The 27,107-nt window shown below is 45.8% G+C and overlaps 2 protein-coding genes across 8 annotated transcripts in view; one reads left to right on the forward strand and one right to left on the reverse strand.

Annotated features, from left to right (window-relative positions):
• LOC119393248 (uncharacterized) overlaps nt 1-9,885 on the reverse strand; it is a 164,204-nt gene extending 154,319 nt beyond the window's left edge. For 4 of the 7 annotated variants that reach the window (XM_049416166.1, XM_049416165.1, XM_049416163.1 and 1 more), the window contains exon 1: nt 9,138-9,884. In XM_049416166.1, the coding sequence (XP_049272123.1) occupies nt 9,138-9,653 (516 nt within the window). In that variant the 5' untranslated portion in view covers nt 9,654-9,884. Of the gene's footprint in view, nt 1-9,137 lie in introns of all 7 variants that reach the window. The other 3 variants (XM_049416161.1, XM_037660167.2, XM_049416162.1) reach the window with 1 other exon arrangement.
• Nucleotides 9,886-21,572: 11,687 nt separating this feature from the next.
• LOC119392767 (toll-like receptor 2 type-1) lies at nt 21,573-23,484 on the forward strand. The gene has a single exon (XM_037659723.2). The coding sequence runs from the start codon at nt 21,616-21,618 to the stop codon at nt 23,173-23,175; it is 1,560 nt and encodes a 519-aa protein (XP_037515651.2). The 5' UTR covers nt 21,573-21,615; the 3' UTR covers nt 23,176-23,484.
• The last annotated feature ends 3,623 nt before the right edge of the window (nt 23,485-27,107 follow it).

Genomic DNA, 27,107 nt, shown 5'->3' on the forward strand with positions numbered 1-27,107 from the left:
CAGGCAAAGTCACGAAGAGCAAGCGTAAGCTACATCGCTCCTTTAAAAGGGACTAAAGAGAAAAAGAAGTTTTCTCGTATTAGTAAATTACTCTTTCACAATACCAAAATCATCACGCTTGCCGCGATAAGACGCTTGGTTTATTCCCCTCCCCATGTGTAGGGTAGCAAACCGGACGTAGTCTAGACAACCTCCCTGCCTTTCCTTTATTATTTCTCTCTCTCTCTATCTTGGTTAGCGAGAAAACGAGCAAAAAGAAAGTACGAGTGGAGACGCCACCTTGAAGTTCCCGCACAAAAAGGCGTGATGCCATAGATTTTGTTGGCGTCTACTAGGTGCTACGTAGCTCCTAATCGGTAAAAATGAAGTGCATTGTCTTCTGATGATGCCACAGACCTAACAAAGCAAGCATCAGAAAGTTTCATTGGGCGACAGATAGGCAGACAGAATGTCGCCAAAATACGAAACATACGCTTTGAAATTCGTGACGTCAGCCCGAAGATTTCGGCGCGAAGTCTAAAAACAAAACGTTGATCTTGATTTTCTCCTCTCTTATAGACCTATGATGGTGAAATTAACAACAATGGAGTTGTACAATTTATCAATCTAAATCGATTCGTTGTTTCACATTAGCGTCCTTTTTAAGCATTGTTCGTGAAAACGATCGGTCAGCCGCAGGCAAAGCACATTTTTGTTAGGTGAAAATGACGTAAATTCGGTCACCAAACAGCTAATGCTTACCTCTGGCTATCGTAACGGTGCATGGCTTTGTTGAGCCCTCGAGAGGCGTCCTGAAAAAATAGCCTGCCTTGGTTGGTCGACGCGCGAACACGGCGCGAGAAAATGAGCTGCCAAGTACACAAAACACCTCGCGATGCACTCGAAAGAATAGACACCTAGTAGCGCTACTCCAGGACGCTTATTCAGGATGAAGAAAACGTGAATGACCGTGTACTGCGGCGCGTGTTCTTTTGTCCTTGTGCTTCTTCGCGTTCAATCCCCTAAGAAAGTATGGCATGCAAACAGGCCTACTTCGCTACCATTAGGCTATTAGAAGCTGCGCGAGGCAATACACACGCGGCTTTGTTCGCACGAAGACTGAAATTGGTGGTGGGCTGTAAGCATGTATTTCGGAGGCCGCGCCAGGACTATAGCGCGCATCGCAGACAAGTTATTATTATATTTCTTTTTCTTAGAGTTTAGGCGCTATATTAAGAGGGGGAGGGGGGTACAGGTAAGCGGCACAGTGGTGCCTGTGTAGTGCGTGCATGCAGCAGTTGCAGTGAACGAGGTCGGAGATGGAAAAATTCTTGAAGTATGCAAATCTCTCTCTCTCTCTCTCTCTCTGCTTTTTTTTTTCATTTCCTTGTGCTGCTTGGCATTGAATGCATAGATCGCCAGCCTGTATGTTTGAATGTCGATGTCAGTTGTGGAGTCGCGTAAACTTTAGAAAAGATTACATTTTATTTCGTTGCTGGTTAGCGCAAATACTACCACCACTAATAATAATAATAATAATAATAATAATAATAATAATAATAATAATAATAATAATAATAATAATAATAATAATAACACGGGAGCGAGAAAAAGACGCAGTAGAATTTCTAATGCAAATATGAGTGTTCTATGTTATCACCACGTCGATCTATCACACACACACACACACACACTATATATATATATATATATATATATATATATCAGCCGTCTCACGGCTAGCCACTGTCGAGCAGCATAAAACCGCACCATCTCTCCGCCGATTCCCAGAGCCATTGCGGCGGCCCCAATGATAACGCTGATGCGTAAAAAAATTCATGGCCTGCGTGTATAGTATATAGGACAATCTTTGGCCGCAGCGGGTTGTGTGCTGACGGCCGGAAACGATAGCTATGGAGGATGGCCGATTTTGGTATACCGCGGGTTTCGCAACTCGCGTAATAAAAGACCTCAGGCAAAGAAGCGCCCTCGTACAGCGCCCGCTCTCGGAGAGAAAGTGCAAGGAAAGACGAGACGAGCCTGAAAGGGCATTGAGCGGCACAGCGCCGGCAAAAAGAAAAGAAAAACTTGGAAAAGCATACGCGGCGGCCTTGGCAAGTGACCAAACTCCTTAATATTTATCCCCGAGGAAGACCGGCATAACGCAGAACGGAGGAAAGAGACCCGTGAGCGTTGGCAGCGATTTGCAGACGACGAGCTGCTGGCCACGTATACGTCGTTTGGAATTAAAGTTACTGCGAATACTGGCGGAATGTCAATGTTCAGATTCTTGCGTAGCTGTATCCAGGGGCAACATTTTTATTTTTTATTTTTTTTTAATTCGACTCTACGCTTCAATTGGTTCTTATTCCTGCACGCTGCCGATTACGCCAGTGAAGTAATTGTGCTTTCCATTCATGTTCAAGTGTGTTTTGCGTCAGTTTTGTTCACTTAGTCGAACTCTTATTGATTTGTTTGTTTGTTTGTTTTTCTTTCTGACTGCTATAACTATGTTGTCCTTATACTTAAAAGCAGGATTGGAGAAGCAGCAGTACCACTAAATGCGCCTCCCTAATTCACCTGGACGGAAAAACATAATTCGGTGGTGACAAAATAAGTATACGACTTACTGGACTTTTCACGGAGAGCAAAACTCACTCGTGACCTTGCTTCCCTAACGCCGCAAAATGTTGACATCGGGCCCCTGCTGCTATGGGACGTGTCATCCTGTCTTTCAGACATATTCGAAGTGATGAAGAAAAGAGGAAGGCATGCACGTGTTTGCCTTCCTACGCGATACCATATATAACACGCCACCGTGGCGAGAACTGCGGATTGTCGCCGTCGCCGCTGCAAGGAAGTTTTCGCCGGAAGCGAGACGGCTGCAGAAGCAAGGACGCCCGAAAATGAGGTAAATTGAGGTCGCATATATATAGGCTAATTTTGCGAGGTTCCATTCTTCGCGAATTTTCGCGGTGACTCGCGCAGCGATGAAAGATCGACCGCGAGCGCCAGAGAAGGGCTTTCTCGCCGCGGCGTCCGTTGTATGAATATTCAAGACGAGCCCAAGTGGAGATGGAATGGTGCTGCAACTGCGTACACGTATGTGTGTGTATGCGCAGTGCAGTATTGCAGCCTCGAGGCAGCATGAACACGGTAGCTGAACCCTCTGTTTGAGGCGAGCGCGCCCGCTTCTTCAAATTGTTTTATTTTGAAATTAAACTTCAAAATCAGCAGTGTTGGCAGTGGGCTACCTCGGGGTAAAGTAAATTAAATTTGAAACTTTGATGGTTGACGAACACAGAGGGTGTCTTTGGCCATTTGTCAGACGCTCGTAAATAAATTTCGCCACCACAGCCCAACAATATATGTCGTTTGTTTCGTGTTTCATCACCGACGGCACAGCATTTGTCTTTATTGAATGAAATGAACACAAAAGGAAGACGTCCAGCTATAACTTGAGAATAACGATGAATTTATGAACTTGTATCGCAATAATTGCGATCGATCGATCGATCGATCGATCGATTGATTGATTGATTGATTGATTGATTGATTGATTGATTGATTGATTGATTGATTGATTGATTGATTGATTTGGAACGCCCCGCAAACCCCAATGCAAAACTCAGATGACCTCGCGCTCGTTGTAAAACGCAATGGTGACCTCGCGCTCGTTATAAAACGGCAACAGAGAGCGTGGCGGATCAGCGCTTACTACTGTTTTTATTTATTTATTTTATTTGGCGCTATTGTTGCAGGCGCCGATTATGTCTTTTTTTTTTCACATTCTTTCTTGTTTTTTCTGCATGTGTTTGAGCAGCTTTTCTGTGACATATAGGCGAGCGTTGAAATAAAACTATGAAATGTTTTAGCTGCCGTTAGCACTTGATGATCGAACACCTCAGAGAAGTGCCGTGCCGCTATATTTGACTAATAAAAAAAGTGACTAATAACATACTACTAAGATGACATATGTTAACTTTTCGAAGCTATATAGCATGTTTAAGCACACGGACAATAGTGTTGTATAGATACTGTTAGCCCAAATAGAGGCGCTATAGCTCAGAAACTTTCTATAGCGCTTTACAACTGTATTGGTAAGAAGAGATGCATAAACACGGGCAGAATTCTCTCAAAACCAGAGGTCCAGATACAGGTACACAGCCACGTCGCATCTTCTGCTGCCGAAATGGCAGAGGTGGGCGCATTCGGCGAGGATGGGCGAGTGCCGAGACTAGGCGAAATGATCGCAGCTGAACACGGAAAACAAGGCACGCCCGTTTCACGTGACGTAATTACTAACATAGACGTTGCGCAGTCCGGGCCTAAAGAAAGGGCAGTTTAAAGATCTTTTGCGAAAGCTCATTATGTGACGAGAAGAGCTATGTCGGTCGCAGCGACGTAGAATGTACAGGTAAGTATTCCTGTGCAATTATTTCGACTTACGATAAATATGTATAGTAAGAAAAAAGATTCAACGCTGAAAACTCTAGAGGAGGAAACAGAAAACGCGATTTCTCAATTAGTGTCAGTGATTAAATATGCCGCGCATGCATCACACCATCGCCGTCAGTGCGTGGCCTAACGACTTGCCAAAGCCATCACCGCAGCTACGCATTTCCAATTGTATACGGGCACTTTCCTCGAACAACTTACACCGGGCTTCATCGAAAAAAGTAACACCCCATAATGTCAAATATAAGCATGTGCTCTCTAAGGAATATTTCGCACAATCGGATGATCGGCCTAACACATGCGAGCCCGCAAAAAATTGCGTAAACTGCGACCTCCCTCGTGCAGAAAAAAAAAAAAAAGAAAAAGAATGAAGTGTCGAAAAATTTAAAAGTCACTTAATGATCAATTTTGCGCAATTCCTGTACGAAGGTTGATTTAGATTGAGCTGAAAGTAATTGAGGCGATCTAAGTAGCAATGCCGATAGGCTTGAATGATAGTTCTGCAAGAAACATCTCCCGTCAAAACGGCGTAGCCAGAAACTTATTTCAGTGAGCGGGGAAGGGGCATCCGACCACCTCTTCACGTATGTTCGTGCGAGTGTTTGTACGTGTGCGTATATATATAATTTTCTGAGGGGGAGGGGGTCGAACCCGCAACCTCCCCCCTGACTATACCAATGTCCCGTAATACAGTGCGGTGCAATGGCATTCTTCAAGTACTTTGTTTACTACGATACGCAGCATCGGTACCGTCCATTTTTGTACTTAAAAGACATCGCGAAGAGCACATCTGTCGTTAGACTTCAGCTCTTTCTCCAATCGCTATATAAATGCAAATCAAGGTATTAAACATGGGGTTCCATTACGTGAGTTGCGACCCATCGAAAGCACACCACACAGAAGTTTGTAGAGGCGGGTACTAGCGATGACACACGCTCACTCGCAACTGACCCCCTTCCACGCTCTTTATCTTAGCGTATATGTAGCCACTGATACACACTCTCCGTAAAAACTGTTTCATATGGATGCAAATTTTCGCGACCAATTTGCCGTCGCGTCCGGTGAAGAAGGACGACCTCTTAAGGACACGCGGACGCTGAAACCACCGCAGCGTATGACGAGTTTTTTTCTTTCAAGGTTGGCGGAAAAAAGAAGACACGTAACCGGGCACGTCAACAAGAGGAGCGGCGAGAAATATACCTCGCTGCTTTCCTCGTCCGCTATTCTTTCTTTCCTCTCAGAAAAAAATTGTGCCCTCCTCTCCTGTTCTTTTTTTTTTCTCTTCGTTCCAACAGTGCGTCGTGCGCAACGAGCGAATATAGCATAATACAACAGCTGGAAGACCCCGGAGACGCCACGGCTACGCACAGGCCACTTTATCATTGTCTATATATTTCTCGCTCGCTTTCTTTGCCGCTTTTGGGGCACCGTGAGCGCGCCGAGAACAGTTGACCCCGGAGGTTTCCCACACGTCCTTGAAAGCCGCTCTCGGTTTTTGTTCTTTACTTCTTTCTCGTTCCCAATGGTGGCGCGCGTGTCTGACACCTACGACGGGCCTGCTTCGCGTGGGAGGAAACAGGCGACGACGATGCGGAGACTCGTCACGAAAATGCAAAGTAAGAAAGATAAAAAGAGAGAGAGAGAGTATAATAAGGTAATAAATCGGTTACAAAAGCTTTACACTTACAGTCGCGTTCAATTTGAGCTGCGACGCTGTGTACGCTAAAGAGGAGCGCCAATTCTGCGCCATACCTTTACTCAGTCGGACCTTTCACGTGATTTTTTTTAATGTGCAGGGTTATGAATACGCTTTTTTTTTTTACGATAATGGCGGCGACCAAGCACCCCTGCTGATTCATTCAAAGAACTTTTCACTTGCCACGTTTACCGTGGAAAGCCGGGGACCAATGGCAGACCTTTGGGAGAAGCACGCCATCGCTTCATTTTCATTTTTGCATCAAACTTAACCCCCCTAACGGAGAACCCTGAGCACGCTACGCTACATGTCGGCGCCGACGTGAGGAAGAAATTCGTAAAATTAACACTGTTTCAGTTAAGGGCCTTTTGTAAAACAGTTTGACGCTTCCCGGTGTCGCCTATATTTGGCTCTCTTCGCCCACAGGCACCGCGTTGCAGTTCATATCGAGCGCCACGGTAAAAACTTGCTCGCTATTGACGCCATGCAGTTTTGAAAGCGGCCCAATCTGGTGGAACTGGAGAAATAAAATTTGTGATATTAAATCCACCTCTTACTGAAGGCCGGACTGAAATGAGCAGCCAGTGTGCTACGTGCTGCGAAACAGCGGATATCAGCGTACATGTTGCTCGAGCGACTTGGTGTACCTTATAGAGAGCTTGTTTGATATTACCGTTTTACTTATTCATAAATACTTGTACAAACACTAGCATTACACAGCCGGTTGATTCAACTCGCATAGATTGCTTTGTTTGACCGCTAAGCGTGGTGGAAATTATGTAGCAAAAACCAGTAAACCAACAGCCAGACCGGCGACAAACGGATGTCCTGACTGTCCCTCATTTAATCTTTCGCACTACCATTATGCTTAAATGTTTGGGCCAACTTCGATGTTAGCACAAACAACTACTTCGAAGCATCCTTTATGGCCTACTCCTTCAATCAGCCTGCATCGTGACATGTCAAAATGCTGTGGCCGTCAGTTTTTGTTTCAGAGGCCATCAAATAGTCGATGCAGCATCTATTTCTGTCTCCGCGTCTGGCAGGAAGTGGATAATGAAACCCTTGAAGTCCGATTACGCTGTTGACGTCCGCTAAACAAGTGGCTCAGCTAAAATGGCATCTCACTGTGGGAGCTTGGCGGAAGCTGGTCTGTAGTAGTTTCCACTATCTTCTGTGTCTTCGGATCTCAGTTTATCCTTTGTTGAAATTTGATATCTTCGTCCAGATACCGTGCATGTTGTGATTACTCCGAGGTTTCAGCGACCTATCGGAGGTCATCGCGTGCGAAAAATCTGAACATTCTATCAATTGCACATACAATACACAGCCTTCCGCGCCACTTCCGGAAGGCAGTCTCGAACCAAATGTAGTGCAGCAGAACAAACGCGCTTCTTAGATAGGCACCTCGACATGGAGACATGCCAGCCGGCTTCAGATCCTGGGCTATCGCTAGCTTTCTGAAAGGTCACACGTCTACTCCTTTGATAACACGGCAAGCCCTATTCGAAGCGCTGAAGAAGGTTGACAAACAGGCAAACCCGGATACCATTCTGGAAACTTCCTCGACAACCACGCGAGAGAATCCCCGTCAACAATCAGTGAAATAAATAGATATCAGACAACCTATTCGACTACGCCGGTTGTATTTGCGCCTTTCGTCAATGTCGCCTTTTCTCTTTGTCAACAAGTCTATCACTAGTAACCATGTTATTAATCACCGGGTTGCTGTGGTTGCGAAGCATCCAGCGTTCCGTGTCCCTATGGAATCAGCTTGCTCATGAAAGGGTCAATTAGAGATAACTGGTTAGGCATTCAGATGACATAAAAAATGGACTATGACGATGCACAGTACATTAGCAAAATCTTCCAAGGATGCCAGTGCTGAAGGGCTTGAAATGTTCGGTTCTACTCTAGCCACACAAGTAAAAAAAAAAATGTCAGAGTCAAGCAACTTCAGCCGTTTCGCGAAATTCAGTGCATTCGGCGCACGTCCTGGCGAAGCATCCTTTCCGACCGATTTCGTATTCGACGCGCGCCCGCTCACCGATCCTCGAAAAATGAAAATAACGCAAACGGGGTACGTACTAAAGCAAGCTTCGAAATACTGAACGAGATGAAAAGAATTCTGGCAACGTGCTGCGATCAATAGCAGCCACACAACAAGCCATGCGTGCTGCCAACTGCAGAGGGAAGGACCAATCAGGCGCGCAAGCAGACGACGCCGCTCACATGCGCGCCGGCTTGGACAGCTGTTTTTATCCGGCCACGCCTGCAGATATTTCATTTTGATATTTTTATGCTTCAGAGAAAGGGCGAAGCCGCTGTGACGTACTGCGTTTCAAAGAAATTCCTGTGTTGCACTTGTGTAAGGTTCCAGGGGCATCTTTTCTTGGTTTTTCCTGATGGCATATACTGTATATACTCGCACAAAACTGTTTGATACGACTACGCGTTCCCAAGCGAACGAGGGAGACTCGCAAGCAACCAGCTATCATAGCCAGTTTAATCTGTTGTTGACAATCTTATGTTTCTCCTCCAGTTTTCACTCCGACACAAGAGTGCGACATGTATTTATAAAAGGTCCCTTGCGTATATTGAGTCTTATGCGCCTGCCAGAGACAGGAATGTAGTACGCTCTTGATAATCCAAGCATGTGAGCGCTGCTGTTTTCCTATTGCTGCAGTGAGGACAATGTCGTTCGTCCACTGGAGCTACTAGTTGCTCTAACCAAGGACACGCACCAATCGCTACCCCGTACAAGGAACCATCGGCGAATACTGGATTTCACAAGCAGCCACCGTCAGGAGAGATGGGCATTGCTCTACAAACGAAACTGTCACGATAAACTGCGCAGACTTATTTCCGCAAGATGCCCGTGAAATGCGTAAGGCAGGCGTGGAAGAAGACATCGTTCTGCCTACATGGACGTCGTCTACGAAAGCAGGACCCGCTATCCACTCAAGAATTGCTCAGCAGAGGCGGCGCAGTAATGTTCACTCACCTTAGGCGGCGACTTGGCCAGCTTCTCGTTGAGCGCCTGAATCCACGGCTTGGACAGGAACTCGTGCTCCTTTCGCGTTAGCACCCACGACAGGACCCGGTTGGTCCAAAGCACGGCGTCGGGGTCAGAGCCCGAGGCCGAAACAGCAAAAGGCACGGGTTCCTTCGATTTCGCCCACCGGCCGTCCGAGGCCATGTGAGACTGCTGTTCCTCGGCTCTCCCTGCGGAGACGGTCTCGTCGACGGGCTCCTTGCCGTCGGCCCTCTTGGCCGAAGCGGCGACGCAGGGCCGCTGACGACCGAAGCGGTTCGCCAGCAGCGTGCCCACCACGTAGACGAAGAGGCCGAACAGCGCCCATCCGAGCAGCATAACGTTCAGGTAGTCCAGGGTCTCGAACGACTCGTCGGTGTAAAAGACGAGGGCCAGTCGTTCCACGATATCGTCCCAGCTCACGTTGAGCCAATGCGCCGTCGGCTGCTTGTTGCCGCCGCTTCTGGAGGAAGATCCCCCCGCCATGGTTCTTGAGAAGGGTCACGACGCGGGGCGAGAGTAACGTAGGCGAGAACGGCGTGCCCGCTTACGAATCGGCGAAGACCGAGGCGCGTGCTGCAAACGCGCGCGCGCGCTCCGTGATCAAAACGGCCCGCGACGAATCGTCCGCAGCGGCAGGCGACGGCTCCCAGCCCAACCCCTCTCCTCGCCGTCGCCTCTCTTTGCGGCTCTCGCGGTAGCTTCGGCGCGCAGCACTTCTCTCGTGGCTGCTCGATCGCTCGCTCGCACTCGCGCGCACCGCCGCGCTGGTTCACTCGTCGGTCGTCGGTGCCCGGCGGTTCGTCCACTTTTGCCGGCGCCCGCCAGGCAGCGCCCGATTCGCTTCGGCTTCGGTTGCGGCTCCAGTTTCGTAGAGGAAAGCTACTGGACCGAAACCAATGGGAAGTAAAAAAACAATAGTTTTGACCGGGCTTTAAGGATACTCAAGCGTTCGAGCATGGCTTTGTGCGTTTGTAAATACCTATAGCTTTCCTTTCTCGATGTAAAGTTCAAATTTCGGAGAGGAGTCTATCATCATCGGCCAAACACTCCTCAAATTTATTTACTAACGAAACGGGCATTCGATTAAACAGCCAAATTTATCTGGATCGGCTAATTAACGTACGCGAACGTTCATTCTGCAAAACTTTACATCAACCCTTTGTCGCAAATATGCGAACTAGAAAAAATATAAGAACATTGGCCTAGCCTGGTTCCGCCATCTCCCGGCGAACGGTGAAAATGCTGTTGGCGGATGAGAAAGAGATGCGTGTGTATGCCTCGTTTGAAAAACAGAGCGCGCTGTAATGCGGCCTGACTTCTACTGTATCGCGCGTATTTTGAAAATACGTGGGAGACTCCTGGAGAACAGGGCTATAGTTGTAAGGCTGAAATCAGGAATACAGGCGGGGGGCCGGTCCCCTCCCCCAATATTTATATTCACGTAGAAACGGAAGTGCGATAGCCCCAGACATTTGGTTGAATTCGCATAGGTTTCTCTGTTGCTCGCAAAGGCTGCTGGAAATTGCTTCCCAATACAGGCAGAAGTGCGCCTGCTACCAGCGGCGTAGCCGGGAATTTCTTTCGGGGAGGGTAGAGGGTGTTTCTGAACACAAACACACACACACACACACGCACATGAGCTTTTTCTGAGCTTTCGGCCGAGGCCGGTCCCCGGCCGAAAGCTCAGAATAAATGTCATGTTTTTCACTGTGACTTTCTCTATATATATATATATATATATATATATACGGTACCATAGCTGATTGACTAGAAGGATGCACGTACGAGGCCTGCTTTATTAACGCTTCGGCTTCTGGGCCAGCCTTCGTCAGTATGAGCACAGTACAGACTTTATGATTCGGCACTATTTAAGGGTGTGTAGTTTGACACCGTATGCAATAAAAATAATATCTGGGGTTTAACGTCCTAAAACCACAATATGATTATGAGAGACGCCGTAGTGGAGGGCTCCGGAAATTTCGACCACCTGGGGTTCTTTAACGTGCACCTAAATCTAAGTACACGGGCCTCAAACATTTTCGCCTCCATCGAAAATGCAGCCGCCGCGGCCGGGATTCGATCCCGCGACCTTCGGGTCAGCAGTCGAGCGCCATAACCACTAGACCACCGTGGCGGGGCACACCGTGATGCAGTGCGCTACAATCAGGAGCTCCGCGCATCGCGAACAACAAGCTATTAGCGCATGGTTGGACAAACATTGAAAATAACAACAGCATAAAAGAATCGTATCGCGTTAGACAAGATATTGCGTCACTGGCCAGTGAGATACCGAGACATGAAAAGAAACACGAGCACACGTCATATCCATTGGCACAGTACAAGGTATACATCGCGAAGCAAAGCTATCGGTAATACAGTCAGGCAAAATCAAAAGAAAGAAAATCTTTAAGGAAACGCAGAATCAACAATACCAAGTCTGCGCCATCGTGTACGTATGCGCTGTATACTACGGAAGCACGTTAGTCAGTTTTCCCGCCCTTTCGTTTAAGAGATGAGACACCCTGTAATATCGAACTTGTGAATTAAAAATGACTCCCATATTGCTGTTTGTGGTTTTATACAAATCGGGGTTCTAAAATATTTGCCCTAAATGATTCAAAGGTATGTCCGGTGCTGGCGGCGTGTCTAAATATTGGCAAAAAAAAAAAAAAACATAGTGCACATGCGCCTTGTGGTTGTTGAAACGATACCGAAATGCAGTTTAGGTTTGACCAATGCACTTCAATTTACAGATGGAGCATTGAAGTAAATAAAGGACACGGTGAAGCTGGTCTGCGCGTGCGACTGCGTCATTGATAATCTGAGCGAGGTATTTCTGTTTTAAAAGGGCAACACTCAGTGTATTGCAGCTTGCGCTGTAGTCCGCCTGCTTTGAACAAATGCGTTTGAAATGCACTGCTTGACTGTATGGGATACTTGATTTACAATGTTTAATGTGACTGCTTTTGAAATGAAAGCAGTCACGTTATTTCAATGTTTGTTTATTTTCAATACTTGTCACACCATGCGCTGATGGCTCGTTCACGATGCGCAGTGCGTCTGATTGTGGTGTACTGCGCCACAGATTTACTGCGCCTTCGTCGGAGCTATGTGCAAGTGCAACGGTAGCAGCAGTTTATACGGTTAATATGCTGCTTTATATACCCACATTTACACATTTCTTCAGTTTATTCTAGGCTTGGTGTCATCGTTAGCCATCTGGATGTCGTGGAAAGTAAGCAGTTGGCTATCGATGAGGCCGCTAATCGCGAAACTCAAGGTATCAATACTCAATTACGTAAATCATCTCTCGAATAACCTTTGCTAAATATAACACTTTCAAATCTATAAAAGCAGATGGTACTAAGCGCAGGAACTCCGATTTTTAAAGCGCATTTGCTGGCAAAGAGTGTTCGACTTTTGAAACTAGACTGGAAAGTGGAACAGACTGAGCTTTACTCAAGAAGGAATAATAGATTTTACGAGAAGAAAAACAGGAGATACGTAGGTCAAAAAAATTTTTGAAAAGAGGGGAAGTTAACTCTAAAGAGAGGAGGTCTTACTCTAAATTATGAAGAGAATCTGCACTCATCAAATGATGGAACTGTACCACGATAACTGGCTTCCCTTCGCTGTGGTTTCTGCATGTGTAAGCCAGGCCTTTCACACTTCGGCATACACGATAGAGTTAAAGATGGCTCGTCACATTACATAAAGGAACAGTTAAAGATCCTTGAGAACGGGGTGCCCCAGCGACACCGGCTGCTCAAGGACCTTTAATCGCTTCAAACTTCCATCGTCTCCTGAACTTGTGCCCTGTTTGGACAAGTGAGCAGTGTTACATGTACGGCTCTGAGGAGCACTGAACGCCCATTATTTCCATGTATATTAGAATACACGGGTTCACTTTTTCGTAACTTCGTGTGGTTGTAGCTTGCCAATCTTTGTGCCCGCTCGTACCTTTCCTATATGTCGCTTTTTTTTTTTTTCTCCTAAAAGAGTCATGTCCACTTTGAGTGATACTGAGAAAAACGCAGTTTTTTGCTACTGACAATATGGTCGGGCCTGCTCCGACAATTTTTTGCAAGTGTGCTCACGCCACCAGAATATACCTCAAATCTATATTGCGGCTGAAATACGTTTAGCCCACTATCGTCGGTATTCGGGTGTAAAATTTGGATTTGGCTCTTATAGATTGGAACATTTCATTTGAGCTTGAATTACTTCGCAACAATGGTCTAAATCGCAACGAATGAACGACATAGCAATATTTTACGATAAAATTAACACCATCTTGTGCTTGTATCGGTGCTGTCCTTTGTTGCATGGGCGTAATGGCGTTGACTAGACTTGTAGAGCGAGTGGTCCTTCCAGGCAAAAGGCGCACCATTCTGGACTGTCGGCAGCGTTTTCTTGGTCTTGGCATCTATTGCAGACCTTTAAAAAATGCTTTGTTTTGTTTTGTTTTGCCTTCTGTTCTATGGCACGTACCCACTCTGGGGGATGGGCCAAGAATATGTAGTTGAAGCTTAAAATCTTATTCGAAGAATGTAAAATGGTTAAAAAAAGAAAAGAAAAGTAAGAGTAGAAATGGCAATAATAAATAAGACATCAAATTAAGACTTCAAAAATTATGCTATTCAGCTCGTATTCCAGACAGCCGTATTAACCTGATCAGAACAATTTTGATGAGATTAGATATATTTAACCACATTTTAATAAAGAGCGTTTTTGAAGGCAAGATTAAAATGGCACACGTTTAGTGGTTTGCATGAAATTACACACGGCATTGAAGGCATCCCTATGGCAGTATCCCAACCCTGAGGCTCCGAAGCTTAGAACAATTTCTTCAGTTAAGATTAAGCCTATTTTTAACAGCGGAGTAATGAGCAGTCGTGATCTAATAATTCAGTATCTGCGGCATGACAAAAAGAAATATGCAATATTTTCTAATTCTTCGCAGAATTGACATAGGGGCGATATCGTCAGACCAGCTCTGTGTAAGTATAGGTTTAATGGGCGGACACAGCATCGAAATCTGGTGATCGTAACTTCAGATTGTCTAGATTGGCTCCAATGAGATAATAATATCTGGGGTTTAACGTCCCAAAACCACCATATGATTATGAGAGACGCCGTAGTGGAGGGCTCCGGAAATTTCGACCACCTGGGGTTCTTTAACGTGCACCTAAATCTAAGTACACGGGCCTCAAACATTTTCGCCTCCACCGAAAATGCAGCCGCCGCGGCCGGGATTCGATCCCGCGACCTTCGGGTCAGCAGTCGAGTGCCATAACCACTAGACCACCGTGGCGGGGCATGGCTCCAATGAGACTTCCATGGGAAGTTTAGATGTTTGTATTCCGTCCGCGTTGTTATTGTTTCCATCCTATCAGTGTGAATTGTCAATTTTCTGTATCTGATTGCGGTGAAATATTCTGCCACTGGAAGAACCTGGATTATTGGGAGATCTAGCGATGCGCGCGCTAAAGCATCGGCCATTTCATTTAATTTTCATTTAATTTAATTTAATTTCTTTTAATTTAATGCTTCATCTCTTCTTCTTCTTCTTCTTCGCTTGTTTTATGCCGCGGCGTTTCGGATCACTCCTTCTTCAAGGAATAGATCAGTGCCAAATATCTTCAATTCAGTTGTCTTCTAGCTATTTCAAATATACCGTCTGGGAGCGAAAGAACGACGTGATACTGTAGCGCGAGACTCGAAAAGAAACACTAAGAGGCAGAAAGAACGAGGAAAGTCAGCCTCTTACTTTTTTTATATTCGAGTCTTGCCCTACAACATCATGTCCTTCAGTATGCACCAACTCACCCAAGAAAAACTAATTGTGGAACGAAAGCACGGTAGCAAAGCAACTAGAACAACTAGGTCACGATTGTTGACGTAGCGCTGGTTTAATGGATCTGGCTCGATTTGATTCGAACAGGTGCAGGATTTGGCTCATTTTTTAAAAAATTCGAAACTGACTTTTTGAGTCCACGTTACGATCAGTAATTGCCCCATTTTGATTACAATTGTTTTAAAACTGAAGAATACTTTGGCGCGCTTTACGCTATCGTGAAAGTTACCCAGTTTCGGTTTCTGGATTTGGCTCTTGTAGAAAAAAAAAAAAAGAAACACCACATATATAAAAACTGGACCCGTCGGCTCAAGCAAACTTACCTGCAACCATCGCGCTTTCCGATGTTGTTTTCGCTTCCCAGCGTTTAACGATCCGTTAGACTACGTAATCATCATCAGCCTGACTGCGCCCACTGCAGGACAAAGACCTCTTCCACGTACCGCCAATCAACCCGGTACTGTGCTTGCTGCAGCCACGTTGTCCCCGCGAACTTCTTCATCTCATCTGTCCACCTAAGTGGTTGTCTCCCCCTCGCGCGTTTGCTGCACAATAGTTATTATAGCTGTCTTCCTTCAACGCACGTTTGCGTAAACGGTCTGTCCATGCGTTCCCGCAACAGAGTTTAAAACAACTAACCGGTGAATGCCGCATCCTGTTCCTTCAGCCGCTTCCCCTATTTTCTCATATTTGTGCCTGTAAACAGCATCTATATATAGCGACCGCGGGAGTAAATGGCAGCATTGGTACAGCGCTAGCTCTGGTTGCTTGGACGATCGACGGAGTTTCGCGCCGTTGGCTCACTCCTCGCGTGGTTCCGTCTCTCGCCCGGAGAAGAGAGCGAGCGGATATTTCTTCGTCAGTCAACATCCGTTTCTGTCCTAGAAGCAAGCGCGCCAGTCTCTCGCGCTCACTGACGGCTCAGGCTACGCCCAATCGAAGCAAGCTTGCTTTTGTCGCTTCATCTTGCTACTTTGCGCTTCCTTTAGTTCCGTCAACCTTCGGATGACAATGTTCATCTGAGTCAGGTGCCGCCAGAGGTTTATTTTAAGCATCGCATAAAAAAATAATAACCAAATTAGGGAGTTTCATGTCTCAAAGATCGGACTATAGGAGAGATGTCTTAACCTGTAAAGCCCACTGTATCATATTTGATACATTGAATATAATGCCTCAAAAAAGGTAAGAAAAACCAGTCAAAGCTTCATGGAAAAGCCGTTATTGCATATTTAACATGTTATAATGAAGTTACACTGAGTTACTCGTTTAATCAACGTAATTAATTATTTTAATTAAGATTAATCAAGTTATGTTCGAAATAACATTTCACCCTTTTTTTTCTTAAAATGAACACTACAAGAAAAGTAAATATTGTGAGTGTTTTCCCACAATTTTTCTCAAGGCATAACGCCTTTTGGGCATTACAGGCATTTATTAACTTAACCCTGTAATACCCAAAAGGCGTTATCCGGATAATGCCAAAAGGCGTTATCCGGAGCGGGCATCCGGAATAATCTTGACCAAACTCTGTGCTCAACCGTGCTCCGTGCTCAACTTCAGAACGCAAGAGCCAATGAGAGACCGCGGCGGCTGCACGTACTGTTCCTTATTTTTTTCATTAGTTTATTTGTTTCTTTCCCTAATACTTTCTTGCTGATTGTGGGCTACTCTGTAATTGAAAATGTGCAGCCATTTCTTGGTCGATCAGGCGATTTAACATATGCCAGATTAAGCCACCATTTTCTATTAATTGTATGTGCGTATGCGGGAAAGCGGCTGACCCCCGTATTCTCAAACAAGCTTCGACTCGAAGTTCGTCCTTCACTTGACCGAGCTCAGCGCCGATGTTCGACTGAAATTGACGCCGCGCTTCTCACGAATTGCTGCAGATTATAGCTGATACGCAGCGACTTGTTCTACCTAGAGACGGCGCTCCCGTCGACTTTCGGAAGTCAAGGTAAAGCGTTGAGAGAAGGGACGTTCTGGAAAACGGGGGTGATAGTCCACCCTCGTACTCACCTATCAGCTGCTGCCTGTATAACGACAGAAAGGCAAAGAGAGGCTTTCGCCACAGCGCGTGCCAACAAAGCAATCAGCGCGGGAGCCGAATAAAAACGGAGCAGGCGTCGTCCCATACCGCAAGCGCCTGCCGACAGCGCGTCTGCGTCTGCCATGAGCGTCCGGCGCCGGATGCGCCAAACGAGGGTGCGCCACTTCATGTGAGAGTCGACGAAGCGCACTTAGTGGCGCGGCATCTCGTCACGAGTCAGCTTCCTGCATTCAACCACGCGAAGAGGAAGGTCTTCTCGCAAATGCGGCAGGTGCTCACAACCCTAATGGTGTTTCACCTGTGGACCCTACGATCTCGCACGTTTCAGCAAAAGGAACGCTACAGCAGTATACCCAGAGGTAAGCGTGCAGGTTGGTCTGTCTATAGCTGCGAAACGAGCGCGGTACGTTTGACTGACTATTTATTGACAATGATAACGAAATTGGTAGAGTAGCATTTATATGCATGTCTTTAATCGCCGTGCTGATGACACCAGAAAGTGTGTTTTATTTCACCAGATAATACAAAATATAACGTGTCCAACTTATCGCGCCTCGACAAGTTATGAGAGGGCCATTGAATGCTCTACACTCTTAGAAAAAAAGGTCGGCATATTCACTAACTAAATACTAACAGTTTACTTGTCACAAAATACACTAGCCTCTTAGTAAGTGAAGGTAGTAAAATGCAGGTTAGTGGAACTTGCTACCTAGTTAGTGAGTGAATAGGACTAGCTCGAATGGCTAGTCCATTACTAAGTTGTTAGTAACCGCGCTAGCAACTTACTAACCGTATTAACTCTACTACATTTAGCCAATTAGAGGTTTACGCCTATTTTGTTTATATGTGCGTGTGCATTGCCATATCGATTCTATTACAATAGTACCTAAAGGATTAAAAAAAACAAAGTGGCATTGTCCTCGTACACTAACTAACGGCCGCTAATTACTTCATGTAATTACCATGGTAAGTACACATCACAGCAACATACATAGAGGCATGAATTGATCACGAATGAGAACACACACGCAAGAGCACACACAAAATAGCAAGACTTTTACGTAGCCGATATCTACTCTAGCAGCGGTTTGAAGACTATTTATGCTCCTACTTTGGGATAGCACACCGTGTACTGGTTAGCAACCATATAATTTAGAAGAATAATTGATGTTTTCTACACATTATCGTGTGCCCTTATATTTGCTTATATGCGTGCCATTACGTAGCACGAAACTTTAATTTCAAGGTAATCAATAAAATTAAAGTTTGTTTAAATTTTGCTAAAGACCGTCACGATTACGCCAACGTATACTGCGCATCTACGAAATATCTGGCAACGTGGGTTGCTAGTAGTTACTTAGTTAAAAACACCAACCGTTCTTGTTCTGCGCTAAAAAATGTAACTGGGGGACGACACAGGAACACAGACGTGCGCAATTGTGTCGTCCCCCTGTTACTGTGTCGTCCCCTGTTACATTTTTTTTAGCGCAGAACAAGAACGATGCAGTACCAACTAGCCCCCATTGAATCCTTATTAAAAACACCAAGTAAACTTTCTGGTTAGTGAAGGCAGCACTTTACGACCTTTACTAACTGCTGGCTAGTAAACAGATTTCGCGAAGGTAGTAAAATACGCTCGAAACTAGTAAATGCAAGCATTTACTAACCATTTACTAACTTTTTTTCTAAGAGTGTACCCTTAATTCTGTGTATATTTATGATTACATCAGTATCATATTTATATTGGGTATTCACATTTATGTGATTTTATTATGCGGTCCACCAATTCTTGCTGTTAGGTGGCCGCGTGTGCAGACTTCGTAATTGCGTACTAACAAATATTTCTTGCGCCTGGTATAATGTAGGTGTCAGCATCGTATATAGCGCTCAGTCCCAAAACCTGAGTGAAAACACGCTTCCATTTGTATGCTGTTTTCCCTTTGTATCTTAGGTGTAGTAAGCTTACCTTCCCAAGAACAGTGTCTTAATTACACATTCGTCGTTCGACTCTGATTTAGCCTCAATAAGGTGTGTTCGACATTCGCTGCCACTGCCCATCAGCCGATACGAGAATCGGTTAATATTTCTCGCGGTTTCTTTTTCCATACACGTTTATGCCTCCTCCTACTATCATTTGCTCTCCCTGATGTTGCTCTCTCGGGAAACTCAGGTCACTGTAATATCTTCTGAGCGGTTTCCAATGTTGCTAAGCGTCATTGAATGTTGTCAAGAACAGCGCGGAATTTTAAACGAGGACAAAATGAACAGAAAAAACACATGAGAGTGTTTATTGGAAAAAGTAACGTATATACATTGATTGCAACTGCCCATGTGCATTTATGATGACATGTCCGGAACACTCACATAATCAGAGACAGCAGTTACGTGGGCACGTGGTTAGATATGAGTTGTCAAGATACATAAGCTCTTTATCGTGTAGAGATACGAACGCTTGGCTTACGCATCCCTTTCCCAACTTATTAATGTTGTACGCTTCTATTATTTCTCGGTTAACTGACTCTTGCTTTTATAAAGAACACTGGTCTTGATGATAAAGAGCTTACGTATCTTGATCAAGTGAACAAGTTACAAGTGATCATAAATGCGCATGATCAGTTGTAATCAACTTCCATGTATACACGTTACTTTTTCCAATAATCTTTCAGTTGATAGTCAGCGCTCGTCCTGTGTTTTTCCTCTTCGTTTTGTCCTCTCTTAACATTCCGCACTATTCTTGACAAAATGACTTTTCACCAACTCGCCCTAATGTGCATCCTCACTGAACCTGCTTATGTGACGTGTTTAACGTTAGTCCTCCCCCCCCCCCCCCCGAAAAAAAAACGGCTTTCTATGAGAGCCCATTGTACCGCGTGCATTTCTTTTTCCCTCTGGCCTGTACAGTGGTTTCCGGTTACAATGATTAGTGGCTGCATAGCTCCCTGAAGAAATAGAAGGAAACAACCAAAAAACGGAGGTAATCAGTTTTAAAAACATCTTCATCTAAAGGATAGTATTGACGATTCTGTTTCTGTAAATGCGTTACATAGAGGGACGGTAGCAGCGAGAGGCACAGCGTGTTGTGCGACACTGAACAATGCAGCCCTCGCGATAACATTCAGGGAAAAAGTGACACAATAGCCAACTATCTTCCATTATCTTGTCCATCACGGGAATCCGACAAATTGTCCCCGTAGTGTACATCGCCGAAAGTACACCTTCGTGCATGACCGCACAACAATATACCCTCCAAATCAAAGGGTCTCGAACTACACAGAATCTCCCACGTTCACGTAACTTCAGCATATTGAAGACTATTTGGAGAAGTTTTTATTGTTACTTACTGATGCCGGTAATTTTGAATCCAAAACTCCATCTTGCCCAGCAGAACTGTTTATGACACGGTCTCTTGTCAACGCGCCGGCGCCGAAGTGTATCTCGTTCTTACAAACTTGCGGGTCAGAACCTCCACTGACCTTTTGGGTGACACTGTACTTGATGTGACGCTTAGTTGTACGATGTGCACTGTGCAATGTATCGTTTCATTTCTCATGTCATCTGGAGTCGCACGCCGGACAAAGTGTCAGGCAAACCTACAGCACTCATTGAAATTCGTCTCTCTCTCTCTCTCTCTCGCTATCTCCGGGCACTGAGTGTCCCATGAGAGATAGGAACAGTCAGTTTAAACGCAGCGCTACATACGCGAGTGCTTGTTACTGCAACCACTTGCGCTGATCAACAGCACTTTTATGTTTACTCTTTACCGTGAGTGCATGTGAGCCTGAGCTCTAATATAATTACATCTACTTTCACAGGAAGGCATGCAGGCAGGAGTACTACTCGGTGTCCTGTTGCTGTCTGTGGTCGCCGCTCAGACGAACTCACCATGCCACGAGCAAGCACGTTCAGCTATATTACTGCAGGACTGTAGGGTAACGCCAAAAAACAACAGCCAGGCGGACGTCGAGTGTTTCGTGATCGAGAAGGCGACCTCAAAAAGCCTTCCGAAAACGGGTCTCATAAAAGCTACAGTGACGCTGCGCTTTAACCTGTCATTGTGGACAGTACATGAACACAGTTCGGTGACCTGCGAGCACCTCCGCAATATTAGTTTCGAATACTGTAACGAGCATAACAAGAATGAAACGTCATCACCATCTGCGCATGATTTCAGTAAACTTCGACGCATCGTGCAGTTTAACGAGTGCATAACAGCGCAAATTGGTGAGTGCGGAAGAAATCATACCGATAAATACTGCTCACATAAACTTAACTCATACTGCTGTAATATAAAGATGTTTATTCCGGTCGCGGAGAATGAAGGTCTGGTTAACAAGCCTAACACATCATACAACGAATCACCGAGCACATGCCACGCTTCCATTGAGACGCCTGGAGAGGCCATCAAAGGCTCTACGATTGTCACAAATTTCACGTTCCTCGGAAGCTATAAAAATTTATCCGAAATACTACGAAGTCGGGACGCCTTCAGAAATGCTACGCGGGTTCTACTGTATGGCTGTTCGTTCGACACGTTCGCGATGAGTGAATTGAATCTGGTGCCAAATTTGCAGCACCTTAAATTTCACGACACTCCATTGAAAAATGTCTATAATGCAACATTTCGATTTCCCATGGGCGTGCAAAAGTTATCGTTCTTGAAGTCCAGAATGACCTCGATTCCTCAAGCGATCTTTTCTATTGACGCTCTTCAAAGCCTAAGCGTTAAGCATACTGTGATTGGATCTAATGGTTCTTTCTCAATTGTTGCTGCAAGCCCTATAAAAAACAATTCGATAACAAATTTGAACTTGAAAGGTACAGCGCTCTATTCGTTGGCTGATCGTGCCTTCTGCAGCTTTCCTATGCTTGAAAACCTGAACTTGCAACTTTGTTCATTAAAAGCAATGTACGGCTCCCCTTTCATCTGTCTCCGACGCCTACGGAATCTAAAGTTAAAAAACAACGAACTCACAACAATAACGAAGGAAAATTTCCAAGGACTGGTGAGCTTAACGGCACTGAAGCTTACCAAAAATAGGATAGCATTTCACGATCCTACGCCGGTGTTCGCTCCGCTAGCCAGTCTGGACATTCTCCATCTGGGCGATAACAGGATTGACGTGCTCTTCCCGGAAATGTTCGTCAATCTTCCAGTGACGAAGCTCACGCTGGCACTCAACTACATATCGGGGTGGGCGGCACCCATCTTCTCCCGCATGACATATCTCGATCACTTACGCCTGGATGGCAACAAGATTCACGTCTTAAACGACACCATGTACAACGACGTGGCCAACGTGTCGAACGTTCACATCTGTTACAACCCTTGGGATTGCACCAATTGTGACATTAAGAACGTGCAGCTGTTCCTTCTCGAAACCGGCCGTAACCACTGCTGCGTAGACTGTGCCGTCTGCAGCGCCCATCAGAAGTCACTGTCCAATATCCTCGTCGTCGACGCCGCTCCTCGTACTGAACAGGAATGCCGACCGCCAGACTACTACGTCACGATAGGCGTGCCGATCATTATGATCTTTCTGTTCGGCTCAGTGACATCATACGCCGTGTACACGAAAAGGTGGTACATTCGCTACTTCCTGCTCTTCCTCCGCATCAAAGCGAAGGCTTACCGGAGAATGCATTCTGCCGACCACTTCCTCTGGGACGCCTTCGTCTCGCACCACAATGCGGATGCCGAATGGGTGCGCGAGCAGATTGTTCCCACCCTGGAGTCGACGGTGTTTCGGTTCCGTTTGTGTGTCGCGGAACGGGACTTCATTCCAGGACTGCCCATCGCTGAGAACGTGTGCCGCAGCATATCGCAGAGCCGTAAGTCGTTGTTCGTGCTGAGCAGGCAGTTTTGCGAGAGTCGCTGGTGCATGTTCGAGCTTACTATGGCGCAGCATCGCCTGTTCGAGTCGGAACGGGAGAACCAGATGATCTTCATACGCCGGGAACCAATGGACGACTCCTCGCTGTGCCCTCTGCTGAGCTACCTGCTAAGGACGAAAACCTACGTCCAAGCACCGCCCGAGGACGCCGAAGAAAGTGTACGCGACTATTTCTGGCTGCAGCTTCGCGCGGCCCTAGAGTGGTAAATAGCGCTCTTTAACACGCCAGTTACTCTCTTACCTTCTACGCCATAACCTGTACTTGTATGCCTGATATTGTGTGGGCTCACTTCCCGGGGGCTGACGACTGTGGCTGCAAGGCAGTAAGGGAAAACTAGGGCATTATAATCTGGTGCTGCTGATGTAAACCTGCAGCACTGCGCTGTAGTTGCCACAGATACTTCGGTATCCTTACTCCCGTTAACATGGAAACTAATGCGTTATTGAGTCGACCTCAGCTGCGGCCGCTTGATGATGCGTTTCCATCGGGTGGCCGTGCCTCAACAAAAGTGTGCCACCATGTGCAGGGGCGTAGGCAGAAATTTTTTTCGGGGGGGGCACCTCCTTGATCTGTAGTGGGGACGAGCAGGCAGATGTGGTCGAGTGTCATTTTCTGCTCTGTATGCTATGGCAAAAAAAAATTTCGGGGGGGGGGGGGGGGGGGCACGGGCCCGGGTGTGCCCTAACGTGGCTACGCCCCTGACCATGTGTTCGTCTACTGACCTTACTGAACTATCTGCAGCTAGTCACGTGGGTAATATGCTACTGTTATCACTAAGTGCATTGTACACCTTAAAGGCAAACGGTGCTATTTTTGTTCATGTAAATTGCTGGAGAGTGCTTTGTTAACTGTATATTTTACAAACCATTTATTCATCATTCGCATCTATACGCGTTCATTGCGACTCTTTGTACTGAAGGAATTTGGCGCGTCTCTTTAGTGACTGTCAGCAATCACTCATTATCCTGGCGTGGTTACGTAGATTAACTTGAGCGCACGTGCAAGAAATGACGTTCATTGAGACGAACATAGTAAAACGCCGGTAAGACGAAATAAAAGCCGGACTGCACTAGATTTGCGGTTGTCATTTCGCGCTCAAGCGCACCAACAGGTCGAGCTTTCCACGATTCAGCAGTAACAAGTCGAGGACAACTAGACAGTGTCGTCGCATTTTCAGGGTCGTCTTCATTTGCAACACTGACTTAATTCAGGCACCAAAACGTAGATACATTGGACTGCATGTTTATCAACCGGCTACTGAGCGACTGCACGTTGCGCGTAACTAGGGTTCTAATATATTTTACTCGAGTTTAAACTTATTCTGATGGTGAAACCAACGTACTTTTCCTCAACGCGTTCAAACCGTTTATTATGAGCAATTTCATTTGGCATGCATTTCTAGGTCGAGAGACACGACTATGGTTTTCGAATGAAAAAAAAAATAAATGCGAGTGGCATTGCAACACTGCTTGACACGTCAAAGAATTACTTTACTTGTTCCGTGAGTACCTGATGTAAATAAATGCACGAGCAATTTTTTTTCCTACCATGCAAACCATGTCTGTGCCCTGGCATGCCCCGGATAATGTATAGGAGGTCTGGTAATAGTAGGCTGAACGAGGTCGACGGTGTACTCGGTTACAGCGTAACAAAAAACGTCACAAGCATTGCTGTCCCTCCGACAGAGAATTTGTATAAATGCTCCATCCAAGAGCGCTGTCCCATTTTCGGGACGCCAAGCACTTCCGGGGTATTCCAGACAGTTGAGTTTCCCACACAGAGGCACGTTTGTGCCGCTCGTTCTAGGTCGAAAACGTCCTGGTAAATTTCAGCAAGGACTCTCACATCGCTGCTCAGCCAAACGCAATGCTTTATGTGGTAACGACGAGCCTTTAACTCGTAGTATTTATATTAGCGGAGGAAAAGTACCGACAATTCGAGCAGAAGCCAGCTAACAGTATACTGTCTTTCACAGCTGAAGGGCACGCGCGCCGCTGTTCTGTGGGAGGAGCTTAAATTTATTTTTCTTGGGTTGTAACCAGAGGATTACATAACGCGTTACAAGTAATCCATTGCATGTTCTCCATTACATTTTCTTTTAATTTTGTAATTACTTTTTCGAAGCTGTAACATGCTGGGTAATTAGATTTTCTTGTGATTGATTACCGGTAATCAATTACCTTTTTTTTTCCTAAATCAAGTTGTAGCCAGTCTTCTACGGCAGTTCTCGTCCCAAAAAAATATGCGAGCGCTCTGTAGGGACTCCCTGTCCTGTCAGACAAGGTGTCCCTACAGAGCCTATTTTTTCACCTTTTCCTTACCCGAGCGCCAGCAACAGCGAAGCTTCATAGAAGCTTGGACACTAGCATCAAAGCACTGCGCGACTACGAACACCATGTGCTAGTGCACATGGTGTTCCTACGTTATAACACCGTCTTTCCCTCCAGCGCATGCATTGAGAGAACGTTCATTGAAGCAGCTGACCTCTTAAAGAGGAAACGTGGAAGAATAAGCGACGACAACTTTGAAAAACAACCTCTGTTGAAAGTTAACAACGTGTAACACGGTATCACAGAAGGCACAGTAAGCCTCCCAGTCTTCACGCAAGCCTCCTGCCTTCTCTCCATGCAAGCCACAGTAGTTCGCTGTAGTTTGAGTAAACTTGTGTTATTGTCTTACGGCAATAAAATTTTAAAGAAAAGTAACGCAAAAGTAATCGATTATATTTCTGTAATTACTCAGTTACTTTTCTAGGGCTGTAATTGACCACTGTAATCAATTACATTTTAATGGAAGTAATTGTAATTGTAATCGGTTACTTATTTTCTGTAACGTGTACAAGTCTGGTTGTAACCGAGTGTAGCAGCAGAAATTGTTCCGTATACCACACTTACCTTTTCTGTGCAGTGTACATTGCGTATTCCTTGGGTATCTTGGGTGCTCCATCTTTTTATTCTCGCGATAACAATTCCTCCTCTCAGTAGGTTTTCTATACACTTATAAATAACTCTAATGTTCTTGCGCATGCAACATACGCATAATACAAACATACCATTTACCAGGTCCTTGAGCCAAAATTTATGAATATGTAAGCACCGCCTAGCTGGACAGAACCAAGATGATGTCTCTTGCCGTAACTTGTAGCAAGTCTTTGCTCTACCTTGATTAATGATAAAGCTTTTCCTCCTACAGATCAGTCTTGTATTTTGCTTGATTGCATAAATAGTTAATATTATTAACTTCTCAAATATTATAATTAGCGGAAATGTGTAATTCATGGATTCAAACCAACTAGCCTGCCAACGTGTTTTAGCCTAATTGAGAAAATTGTTGGCTATACTGGAAAAACCCTACACAGCTTTATGCTGCCTTATAAGTGCTACAGAACTGTTTTTGCCAAGCCGGGAAGGAAGCCCGCAGTACACAGACGTCGCCTCCGCGATCAGCGTGCCGTCGGAGCTGATTGCGGAGGCCACGACACACAAACTGTGCCGCGCGGAATATCCGCGTGGCATTTCTTCGATATATTTTGTAGCGTTAGCTACACTGGCCTAGCCGAGCCAGTTTCGCGTGGATCTTCAAGAGCCGTGCTGCGCATGCGTGAGGATCAGTGATGTCACGCACCGGAGCCGGCAGCTCCCGCGCACTCCGTCGGCGGCGGTCTGCGCTTTCCAGAGGAGTGACGTCGTAGCCTTGGCAGACGTATTGGCGCCGGCGCACGCGCAGCTATTCGCCTTCGCTGTGCAGTCGCCGTCTGACACTGCGCTGGAGCCGCTTGATAGCGCCTCTATGGCTGGCGTTTGCCAGTGTGGTATGACCATTGAGAAGGAGAGCGCAAATGCTGCTCAATGGCGGAGAAGCGCGGAGAAGCTTAAAGGGACTGTCTACCGCCCTTCATCGCTTTTCTGTTTTGTACCACAATCAAAAGAATACAGTCTGAAGTGTTCAACCTTGGAGTGGTTTCTCTGGAAAGTGAGTAGACATTTTTAAAACAGAGTTTTTTATCTGCGTTCGGTCTCCTTCCATTGGCGTGAAACATGCCCACAACACTGGTTGGGGGAAGCGATGACGATTGTAGTGCCGGTAAGGTAAAAATTAAAACCGAAAGCACGTGTGATTTCTGTAGGATTACATTATT

This window comes from Rhipicephalus sanguineus, chromosome 5 (assembly GCF_013339695.2).
Source record: "Rhipicephalus sanguineus isolate Rsan-2018 chromosome 5, BIME_Rsan_1.4, whole genome shotgun sequence".
Taxonomy (NCBI): Eukaryota; Metazoa; Arthropoda; class Arachnida; order Ixodida; family Ixodidae; genus Rhipicephalus; species Rhipicephalus sanguineus.

Coding starts and splice junctions, on each gene's coding strand:
- LOC119392767 (XM_037659723.2), top strand. CDS start 21,616: ATGAGTGAATTGAATCTGGTGCCAAATTTGCAGCACCTTAAATTTCAC.